This window comes from Sciurus vulgaris (assembly GCF_902686455.1).
Source record: "Sciurus vulgaris genome assembly, chromosome: 12".
In the NCBI taxonomy this organism is placed as follows: Eukaryota; Metazoa; Chordata; class Mammalia; order Rodentia; family Sciuridae; genus Sciurus; species Sciurus vulgaris.
Window position 1 is genome coordinate 69149227 of NC_136473.1, and position 12287 is coordinate 69161513.

General features: G+C 38.7%; 1 protein-coding gene across 1 annotated transcript in view; it reads left to right on the top strand.

Annotated features, from left to right (window-relative positions):
• USH2A (usherin) overlaps positions 1-12287 on the top strand; it is a 777454-nt gene that overhangs the window by 710503 nt on the left and 54664 nt on the right. The window contains 1 exon segment of the mRNA XM_079107116.1: positions 7068-7295. Coding sequence (XP_078963242.1) covers positions 7068-7295 — 228 coding nt within the window.

Consider the following 12287-nt stretch of genomic DNA (forward strand, 5'->3'; position numbering starts at 1 on the left):
CCCCAGTCCTTTTTTGTATTTTATTTAGAAACAGGGTCTCATTGAGTTGCTTAGGGCCTTGCTAAGTTGCTGAAACTGGCTTAGAACTTGAGATCCTCCTGCCTCAACCTCCCAAGCCACTGGGATTACAGGCCAAACCTACATTTTAAGTTTGAAATTTCCAGTTGTTAAAACAAAGGACCCCTGACTCATCAGCCATGGGCATATCTGTCACAATCATCCAAAGAGAGAATGTGCATTTCTACTTTCTTATCATCTTTGAAATTAAGTTCCTAACATTACTTAGAAGCCAGAGCTAAGAATGTGTTAGACCCGTGTGCTCCTTTGAGCTAACCTTGTTCTGTTTCCCAGTCATAATGGTGTGAATAACATTTTTAGGTGCTACATAGCTGTTTGATCTGTACAAGGGACCAGTGCAGGCATGTGGGTGGCTCCATGTGAACGGGTCTCCATTATTAGGAAACAACACAGCTCAGGTGTATGTGATTCTGATAGTGGTGAGGACAATGGACAGTAACATTGGTTTTAATTCAGTTCAGTTTTCATAAATCCCACTTTACCTTTAGATCAAAAGAAAACATGTCTCTAAATAATAATTACAAATTTGAAAATAATAAATATTTTTAAAAATCTTGTTCCTAGGAAAATACTTTCCTACTCCCTTGTACAGATGACTGTCTAAACTTTTTGGTTGAATAACAATTTAAATAGACAATTGATTAATTATTAATTAATTCCTAACATATTTGTTATTTCATCATTCACTGACCATGGTCTATACCACATTAAGGCAAAATTTAAGCGTTCTTCTATTATTCTTTCAAATTGGGGAGCTCTTTTTTAAAATTTTTTAAATTATAGATGGACACAATACCTTGACTTTAGTTTTGACTTTATTTATTTTTATGTGGTGCAGAGGATTGAACCCAGTGCATCACACGTGTGAGGTAAGTGATCTACCACTGAGCTACTTCAGGCCTGGGAAGCTCTTTACACATAATCAGTTCCTAATTTTTTCCCAGTGCCACATATTATTTTCTAACAAATGCAATCCAAAACCTTTAAGGTGACATTCGTAGCCCTCTCCCTTCCTGCTACCAGTCCCTTCCCAGGCTTACCTCCCACTATTTCCCTAAACCCACCACACTTGAACTACAAGAAATTGCCAGTTCTTTCCCAAATGGATCCTATACTTTCTTCCTCCTGTTCTTTCTTCCAATCCCTCACCTATTTTTGTCTACTCAAAACCCACATTTTTCCTAATTTGAATCAAATGCCATCTCAAGTTTTCCCCAAATCTTCACCTTCTCCCTTCCAAATTATTACTAGCCTCTTAGTATTTTCCTGGCTCTCATAAGTGCTGATCTGAACTGTGTATATCTTTGTGCATGATTGATTGGTTCTATCTGGTTATAAGCTCTTTAAGAGCCTGTGTTTTCCATCTTGTATCTCTGTCTACAGTAACTTTTACAAGATGTAAAATCTTGTAAAATTTGTAAAAAGCCCAAAAATATCTAGAGAATTGAATGGGGCTGCTGAACAGCAATACATATTCCCACCGACCATTTTGGCAGCTCCATCTTACCACTTAGTGATGCCACCTAGCACATAACACACTTTACAGGCATATGAAACAATAGGTCATCAACCTAAAGGGTATTTTGTTTTTCTTCCTTGTGCTGTGAGTTGATCTTTGATTGTGGAGTAAATCTGCAGGTTTGTGTTACCACCAATAAATTTCTTTTTTTCTCCCACCAACTCAGAGTTACATAGAGAAGGTTTTGGTAAAATTGTGTGTGTGTGTGTGTGTGTGTGTGTGTGTGTGTGTGTGTGTGTAGTTAGTTAAAATTTTCTAACAATCTTGGCATCTCCATGCTTCGTTAATCATGGATAAGTATTCAAATTTGATAGTTGGTTAAAAAAGAGATCATTGAGATCATTTCTGTATTGAGACTGATTTTTTGCAGAATAGATACTAGAAATAAATATCTTGATCAAACTTTGAGGAACTCACATTTTAACTTTATAAATGGAATAGAAAAATGATCCTACAGAATCTGTACCACAAATTATCTGGCTTTCAAAAATCTAGACAAATGTTTTGTGTTGATTTGTAAGCATTATAATGTATAAGTCAGTCAATTGACAGAATGTGTACCCTCCAGATCTGTAGTTTGTAGGCAAAGGCAAATGAGAGCTAGAGCTGCTTCTCATGTTTTATTTGTAATAAAAAGCAAAACTCTGGGTTTTTTTTTTTTTTAAATAACTGTCCCTTTATGTTATCATAATGACAAGTTAAAATACAACTTATGACAAAGTATCTGAGTGGTTGACATATTTCAGTCTATATTGCTATGAAGTTATCTTTGTGAAAAAAGAGGCAAATTTTGATGTCATTTTCTGGGTCTTGGCATTTATGATAACTAGGAGATAAAGAACCTCCCTCCCCACCCCCACCGCCACAAGATGGTCAGGGTTTATAAACCAAAACTCATCCATTTTAGGATGAGGAGCCCAGGATAAAGGAGAATGGCAAATGAAAGGCAAAGGCAGAAGAAATCCCATTGGCTTAGAATGAAGTTGATGGAGACCAGGAAGATTAACCCTTTCCAATGTGTAATAAGCACACATAATACTCTGTTGATGAACACAGCGGGACTATGCATCACTGTTTTGGTTCATTACTGGGAGCAGGGTAAAAAGATTCCTGAGGGCTAAGGTAAGTGGGTTTAGTGAAAATGCACCACAAAGACCACAGGGAAAGCTCTGGAAACTGCTGGATCATCAGATCAATAGACTCAAAGATGACTAAGTTAGGTAGCTTTCTGCAGTTTAAACATTTGTGCAGGGAGATCCCCATGCAGTCTTTTATTGACAGCTACAGATCAATGGTAATTTTTGATCATTTTCAACCTACATAAACCTATTGACCCCATGGCCACCTTTGGGGCACTTCAAGTCGTCAAAAATAATCAGAGGAGATGGTGTAAAATTGTCAGACTGCTGAAGACTCCAAGTAGTTTCATGTGTCCCCAGGAGCAGAGTTGAGAGGTTAAAATGTAGTTCAAATTGCCAGCAGAACCTCAACTGGCAGAGTGTTCCAGAGAGTCTTGTCTTTACGCCTCATAAAATGATGAACTGATTTGTGTACCGACTGCATGCATATAAGTTAAAAAAGAAAGAAAGGAAAGAGACTAAATCTCATCAGAAATATTAAATTGTGAGGAAAGGATTATCTCTAGTAAAATGTTTCTTCCTGATTTCTTTTATGTCATCTTCTTCATCCGCTACCTATCAAAAACAACAAATATCTTCTAAATTAAAAATGTAAATAGGACATGGAGATGACATGGGGTGGAGAAAGACAAAAGGGAAGCAAATGCTAGTTGGTGGCCCAGAAGTCAGAGATAACAAAAAACAACTCAACAGCATCAAGAGCAAAGGGAAAGAAAGAGGAAAGAGGAGACTTATTGACTCAGATGGTCTAGAAGGAAAGGAGGGAAGGAAGAAAGGAACTGCGTGAAAAGGGGGAACAAGGAAAAAGGGAAGGAAGAAAGGCAAAGAGAAGGAGCAAAAGGAAGAAAAAAATTTTTTTTTCTTTTTTTTGGTACCCGGAGCTTAACCACTAAGCCACATCCCAGCACTTTTAATTTTTTATTTATATAGAGTGTCTACTAAGTTGCTGAGGCTGTCTTTGAACTTGCAGTCCTCCTGCCTCAGCCTCCCAAGTCTCTGGGATTGGAGGTGTGCACCACAACTCTCAGCAAGAAAATATTTTTTTAAGGAAGACTTCTCCTAGTCAATGGGACAGAATGCTACATCTCTAAAGAAGGAACTGCACATAAAATATTTAAGATCCACAGTGCTCAAGCAAAAATTCTGAATTTAAGAAAAACTAATAGCTGAATAAATGAACAAGATACAAACCAATTCACAGAGTGAATTGAATTCAGATTTTGCAGGATTCTAAAATAGCAAATGTTGGTATTGGATATCCATTCAGAAGAGAATACTACAAATTACTTCCTAAAATGAGAAGGAATAAATTGATAAGAATTGTTTTGCCACGTTTAAATTCCCTTTACTTTTTCATATGGCCTTTACTAATAATCAGTGACAAAAAGCATGGGTATTTATAGGTGTGTGTGTGTGTGCATGTGTGTGTGTGTGTGTGTGTGTGTGTGTGTGTGTGCATTAGTCACTCTACAGAAAGAATAAATTTTTTTTATTTTTTTCATATTTTTATTGGTACAATCTAATTGTACCTAATGGTGGGATACATTGTTACATATTCGTGCATGCACAAAATATAACAATATAATTTGGCCAATATCATTCCCCAGCAATTCTACCTTCCCTCTTCTCCTCCCTTCCCCTGGTTTCTTTCTTTTACTCTGCTAATCTCTCTTCGATTCGGAATGATAAATCAATGTAATATAAGAACTTGTCCTCGATATAATTTCACGTTGCAGAAATTCTTCTTTTCATCCCAATATGTGATTAATTCTGCTTTTTAAAGGTAAATATAGACCCGATTAAGCAAAACAACTGTTGTAATCATCCTTTGCAGGGCCATACCTCCCTAAACATTTTCTGTGCTAGACATGAATGAACTTCACAAGATGTGCAGGTCATGTTCTACATTAGATGGTGGAGGTTTTGAGGCCAGGGCATTTTGAATAGTTCTGCTTTCAAGGATCCGAGCCATAAATGTTTATTAAAAGAATCTATAATGAAATCAGTTTTGTTATTTTTTTAATGGTTGCCTGGAGTGTGTTGGATGACTGAATGCCGGTTGTTAATCATTAAGTACTCATGTTACCAAAAGTGTTTGATAGTATTGCCATCTAGGGGCCAAATGGAATTCTCAGCTCTGAAATAAACTGCAATTGAGCAGGTGCTGCTATTGACAATATACATATGTTTTTGCTTTATAGCCCACATGCTTTTCATGTTTCTTATGACAAAAGCTATCTCTAAGTGTTCCCCGACAGCCTACCTTTTTTATATATAATCTGTTAGAGGTGATTACAGTTTGCTTTGGAGCTTATGCTTTTCTTGGCATCTATTACTGAATATTCTGAACAAAGAATTATTCTTTTTTGCATTATTAATCTCCCCCATGTTTGCCCTATTTCCACAGAAAAGGAATCATTTATCAGAAAAGAATGTTTGTAATCAGAACTTGTAGCATCTTCAGATTTTAATATTCATTATGGTCATCCGAGTTCTGTGCTATATTTATCTAAAAGACCAATCCAATGTTGTGGAGAAATAAGTTTTTAAATATTTATGATCTAACTTTTAATATTTTAAAAAAGAGAAATTAGTATTTCTGTAAAATTTGTTTCAGAGTCTGGTCGCTTAGTAAATGTTTAAATATTAAAAGATTTCAAGAGGTTAGCGTGTAATCTCATAATGGGACTTATTGAAATAGGAAAATTGACTTTCCAAGTTTTTGATACGTAAAGGAAATTGTATTTTCTCTGCCTGTGTTTAACACTAAGAAACATTAACGTGGTTGAAACCTATAACCTAGAATATAGGAGAAAAAATTATTAGAAAAATTATTTCTATAATGTTTTGGATTTTTGTCTAACTAGTTTGGAAAATGAATTTGATTTTGGCACCTTCTTTTAGATTTTATCTGAAATATGGATATCCCCAACTGAAGAATTTCCTCACATATAACTATGTCTGATGTTCTTGGGTATCTATCCCCCAAAATAACATCCTCTTCCCCACCTCACATTCCTCCTATCTTGCACACCAAGAAAAGGAGACATTGAAGACTATCACATTCAAGCATGTAGTAAATCAAAGTCAGTTATGCATCTTGTTAAGTACAAATATCCTACTAACTCAGTCACAATTTGTTCATCAGTCAGGTGCCATGGTGCTTGCCTGTAATCTCAGTGACTCTGGAGACTGAGATGAGAGGATCTCAAGTTTGAGGCCAGCGTTGGCAACTTAGTGAGACCCTAAGCAACTTTAGAAGACCCTGTCTCAAAATAAAATATAAAAACAAAATATAAAACTCCCCAATTTTTTTTTGCTCATGATCATTCACATCCAGTGGGGATGGTACACAGCAGACAATGTTAACTTGCACGTGTGTGCGTGCTTACCTATACACACATTACTACCCCACTTGCAGACATAATTTCTACCTTAAAGAGACATATCCATCCAGTCCAGATGTGGAAAGAGCACCTCAGGGCCTCTCAAAACATTAAGATTCTTAGCTCTCAAATGTTAAATGTTTCTTTCTAAGCAGGGAAAAGAAAAAAATAACCAGGACCCTAATTCTGCTGCCCTTTTTTCTTTTCCTTTAAATCAACAAAAACCTAATTCTCCAAGCCTAGGTAGCAACTTCTTTTGGTATGTTTAATCGTTTTAGTTATGGTGCTTTTAAAAAATGAGAATATTTTCACATTCGTATTAACAGCGGGCCTCTCTAAGGGTGTTGTTACTTTTATAGTTCAATGGGTTTGTTATTGTTTTTTATGTGTGTTAGTTTTATGGAATTTGTAAGCTATAAATGCACACTAAGAGAATGAGAGAGGGAGATGGGGGAGAAGGCGAGAGTTTCGTGTATGAACAAATAGCATTGGGGATTAGAGAATTAGGATTGTTCTGGCTAAATCTCCAAACGCTTAAGATTAACCTGGTAGGCAATTATCCCAGTCTCTGACGTGCAACTTGGTCGCACTGATTTTCAATGCAGCTGAATATAGCTGATCTGAGAAAACATAATTTTGTTTTTTTAATTTTTTAACGTTCGTATATCACATTCTGTGGCTTGCAAAAACTGGAAGGGCAAAGAATCTGAGCCGCACTTTCTGGGTATCTAAAATCATATGACATTAATTAATATATTCAGGGTGTTCAACAAAGACAAGGGAAAAGAACCTCACATAATTTTCTTAGTGATAGTTCCAATCTCTGCTATGGTTTTTGTGTTGCCGTTGCTGATCTGCTTTGGGGGTATACACAGTTCAGAGAATGAGCATCCAGACATTATTGTCAGTTTCTGAAAGAAAATTGACCTTTCAACTTTCTTCCAGGGAACAAGCCATCAAGCACACCTGTTTGGGTTAGAACCATTCACAACATATCACATTGGTGTGGTGGCTGTAAACCATGCAGGAGAAGTTTCAAGCCCCTGGACACTGATACAAACCTTAGAATCATCCCCAAGTGAACTGAGCAACTTCACAGTGGAACAGAAGGAGAACGGCCGGGCATTGCTACTACGGTGGTCAGAACCTAAGAGAGCCAATGGAGTGATTAAGGTAATGTCTACCCTGCATATAAAATCATGTTTGGTGTTCTCCAGATAAATAGATGAGCCCTGACATGCCATCAGGTCACTGTGAGAAAACTCCTTTCACAGTCTGTTTAATTCTCCTTGATGGCTCCCCAGGGCCCTTAATCATAGATCAGAGAAAACTAGCTCATATATGTGTGTATTGCTTCCTATGAACCCAACACTGTGCTAAATGCTCTCTATAGATTATCTCATTTAATGCTCACATCAACCCCACCAGGTAGTACCTCTAAACTTCATGAGGCGTACAAACCCTAAATAACTCCTCAACCCCACATTGTAAATGATCAAATTGGGATTAGAAGCCAGGAAATCACACCATATCTGAAATTGATTGCTCTTACTGTCATCTGAACTATCCTCCATAGCTGCTTTCCTAAGCCTTGCCTGATTTTCACTTTGACCAACATTCACTGAGCAAGTCACATATGTCTGCTTTCTCCCCAATTTCTCTATGAATCCTTGAGAAACAGTCTTATAAGTGTCACATGTGTATTCCAGACTTCTCCAGTCCATGCATGTAAAGGAGGTTGCATTTTCTTTAATACCTGCCCTCTGATGCTCTGAAACCTCACCCACATGAAAACCACACCTCATCTCCCTTTCTGATGATCCTCCCCAGGCTCGTTGGCAACTCACCTGTCAGCCCACACTCTGGCCTCTACCTCCAGCCTCCTCGGGCCCTTCACCCCCTAGACCTTCCTCCACTACCTTCTGCAGACTGGTTCTGTGGAATCCCTAACCCACAGCTGTATAGCCACTGCCCTCTCCCCTTCCACTCCTCAGGGTGATGGAGAGTCCCATGCTATTTTTACATAGAACAATTAAGACTCAGCTGCAACTTGTAATAAAAAGTTTCCTTGAAAATACAATAGAGAAATAATGGCAGGAAATTACATGCAGCAATAACTCAGAACCAAAACTGGAGCTCACAAGCCCAGCTCTGTCCTTATGGGCCTCTCTGTTGGTTTATTCTGCCTAGCTCCAGTCCTGCTATAACAGAAGCAAGTTGTTTTCCACCAGCCTGTTTACATGTGACAGACACTAGACTTCCCCCACTCTGGGCCGAGAGGCTTGAGCCTAAGGACCCACACCTATAAGTTCCAAACCACAGTCCTAAAGCCCCCACGAGAACCTCTCCTTATCAGTGTTTATTTCCTATTCCAGGGTCTGCTTCTCCCTAGCATGATTGACACTTGGAATATTGACTCCTCTTACCTTCATTTACATTTTGCCAAATATTTATTGAGCTTCTACTAAGTGCCATGCACTTATTCAAGAGTGAACAAGACAGAAAAGGTCTTGGCTGTCACAGCCCTTATGTGTGTCAGAATAAGAGCATGGGAGTTTATGAAGCGGGGGGTGGGGGGAGACAGAAAGGCAAACAGTAAGCTGGTAAATAAACAAACAAGGGAATTTCAGAGAGTGATGGATGCTCTAAAGAAAATTAAATAGACTAATGTAATTATGCCTGCTCAGGCTATTTTGGAATGGAAAATCATTTGAATTGAGTTGACATTTGAGCTGAGCCCTGAATGACAAGACAGAATCAGTCATGTGAAGATATGGGGGCAAAATATTTCAGACAAATATAAACCAAATACAGCAAATATAAGGCCTGAAGGCAGGAATGAACTTGGTGTATTCAAGGAAAGGAAGGAAAGATAGTGTGGGTGAAGCTCTGGGGAGGAAAGAACGATTTCACTAGAAGAGGCTGGAGTGGTTGGTCAGAGGCAAGTCACATCCAACCTGTGGGCTGTGGCGAGGAGCTGGGAATCGATTCCAAGTGCAATGAAAAATTACTAAAGGCTCTAAGTGAAGGAACAGCATGATCAAATTTATGTTTCTGAAAATCACTCTGGCCACTGTGTGGAAAATAGCCTAGAAGAGGACCAACAGAGTTTAAAAGCTATGGGAGACATTCAGGGAGGATTGCTGATGGTCAGAATTAGAGAATTGTGAAGTCAAAAAATGTGAGAGGATCGGAGAGAGATTTAGAAATGGGTTAGTGGACCAGATATGAAGCACAAAGGAAAAAGAGCATTCCAGAATGACTTCTAGGTTTTGGCTTTGAGCCATTTATCAGGAAGGGAAAGTTGGAAGATGAATAGCCTCAAAGGGTTGAAGAGATAGGTAGGCAGTTGGAGGAACAGGTTTGGCACTCCCAAGAAAGCTCTTCACTGGAATGAATATTTGGAATCCATTAGTAGGTAGTTGGTAGATATGGTGCTGGAAGAGATCAGCTATGGAGAGAACGTAACTAGTTGCATGAGAACCCCAGATCAAGCCCAAAGGCAGACAAAATTTGGAGGACTAAAGGAAGAAGAGGATCTAGCAAAGAAGTTTGAAAATGCAAGGAAGTAGAAGGAAAAGTAGGTGAATGGGGTATCCCAAAATGGAAGAGAAAATATGCCAAATACTGGTGAGAGGTCAAGTAATGAGGGCAGAGCAGCAACCCTGGGTGTGGGAATGAAGAGGTCATTGTGATTTTTTTTTTTTTTTATTGTAAACAAATGGGATACATGTTGTTTCTCTGTTTGTGAGGTCACTGTGATTTAACAAGAAGATGAAGCAATGGAATGGGAAACCTGACTGGGATGCCTTCAGGAGAAAATGACAAGGAAGGAAATGAGGACAGCAGCTCATGAGAGAAGTTTAGGCCAGGGGTGTGGCTCAACTATAGAGCAGTTGCCTAGCACGCATGAGGCCCTGGGTTTAATCCCCAGCACCTACACCCCTCATAAAAGTAAAGACGGTCAGATGAAAAGAAAAGCGTAGAAATGGGACTGTAGCTAGGAGACTGTGGTGTTGAGAAATCTTATTTCAAAAGAGTGAGATACTTTAGTACATTTAAACACTAATGGGAGTAACCAGAAAAGGAGATGCATTGGCGATGCAGGAGATGAGGATAATCACAAGAGTTAAGTTGATAGGAAGGAGAAGGGGCCAGATGTAGAGCTTGGGTAGCCTTTAATAAAGACATGGGTACTTCACCCATGCCCAAAGGAACAAAGGTCCACACAGAAACCCCTCAACTTATGATGGGGTCACATCCAGATAAACCCATCATTTGTTGAAAATACTGATAAATTGAAAATACATTTACTACACATAACCTACCAAGCTGAGCCTAGCCCATGTCAAGTGTGTTCAGAACAGTAACATTAGCCTACAGTTGAGCAAAATCATCTCATACAAAACCTATTTCATCACAGAGCAACATTGAAAGCGAAAAGCAAAATGGCTGTATGGGCGTACTTTCTCATCAACAAAAAGTCACAAGTTGAACTGTCATAAGTCAGGGACCATCTATAGTATAAGTCTAGATTCACGGAGGTACTAATATATAACATGAGAACATCCTTTCTAACTTCTGCTCTCTCAATAAAATATGTGGTCATGTCAGCTGCCAACTGTGAGGGAGGGAAAAGGGTATTGGCAGTTCATGGGGAAAGAAGACATGAAATAACAACTTTGAGAAATGAGAGGCAAACCATAGGGGAATAAAATAGGATTACAATTTGGCAATCGCCTATTGAAAATTTATGGTGAGAAATTTAAAGTGAGGCCAGTCAGCATGGGTATTAGTAAGCTTTCTGTCACTACAAAGAAATACAGGAGGCAATTAACTTATAAAGACAAAGGGGTTATTTTGGCTCATATTTTGTGAGGTTCAAGATCAGGTCCACAGACCCATATCCTTGGGCCTCTGGCAAAGATGGGAAAAGTAGGTGAATGGGGTATCCCATCAACGTGGGAAAGCATGGCAGGGCAAAATTGCTCCCATCACGAGCCAAAGAAAGGAAGAGGAAGAAACTGAGGTGCTGCTATTCTCCTCCAAAAGTACACTCCTAATGACTAGAACCTCTCAAAAGGCCATACCTCCTAAATTTTCTTCTACCCCCCATTAACACCACCCTCGAGACCCAAGCATTCAACACATCAACCTTTGGGGATTGCTTATCAAACCATAACAGTGCATTTGAATTTTTTTCTCCACATACCATACAGGGGCTTGAGTATAGAGGGAGAGCTGAATTTAATATTTATTAGAGATTTGTCAGATGACTAGCAGGGTTCACAATGGGGTCCAGGGAGCTTTAGGTGCTTGTGAGTTGATGGTGGAATTTAATTACCCTCCAAAAAATATTCTATCCTCCATACCCTGGGACCCCCAACAAGAAAACCACACCAAAATATGATAGTCCAACATAAATAGATTTCCAAAATTTGAGCTTGTTTAATCTTCAATAGCATTTAAGGATATTAACAATCCAGCCTAAGCTAAGCTTCTTCAGGAAGCACCAAACTGTACGTGCATTCTAGGAGATTCTGATGTATCCTGTCTCCTCTTGCGACTCAACATCATAGGGCAGCATCTAAGGAGTGTGTCCTAACTCTCAGGTGCATTGAAGCAGGAAAGTAGTGACAAACCACTACTCAAATGCATCTCCATTCACATTTAGTTACTTTCCTTTTCTGCCCCCCCCCAAAAAAAAACAATGAATAATGCAGAGATGAAGACTTGCACTACATTTGTATAACGAGCATTCAGAAGGTTTTCCCCAGAGCAATAGAAATTTGTCCCCTAAGAAGCCATCTGTACTTCCATGACCTGTGAGAGGAAACAGGGTGGATTTTTCTATCTCCTTGTCATCAAAGTAATTTATGTGCATGCATGTGTATTATATATCCATATAGAGATTTATCCATGTGTATAACATGTATCACACACACACACTTTTTCAATCCTGACACCTTGTAATAACCAATGATTGAGCATTACAATTTCACTTCCTAAAAAATGCCATGGGTGGTAGACAATTTAGAGAGAACGTACTTTCTCTAATCAGGATGAGATCAGAAGCACATAGTATCTATAAAATAGGAGATTTGAATATTCTTCCCTACTTTTAAAAAATAAAAATAGGTGAAACCTCATGGTAACTATTAGGTC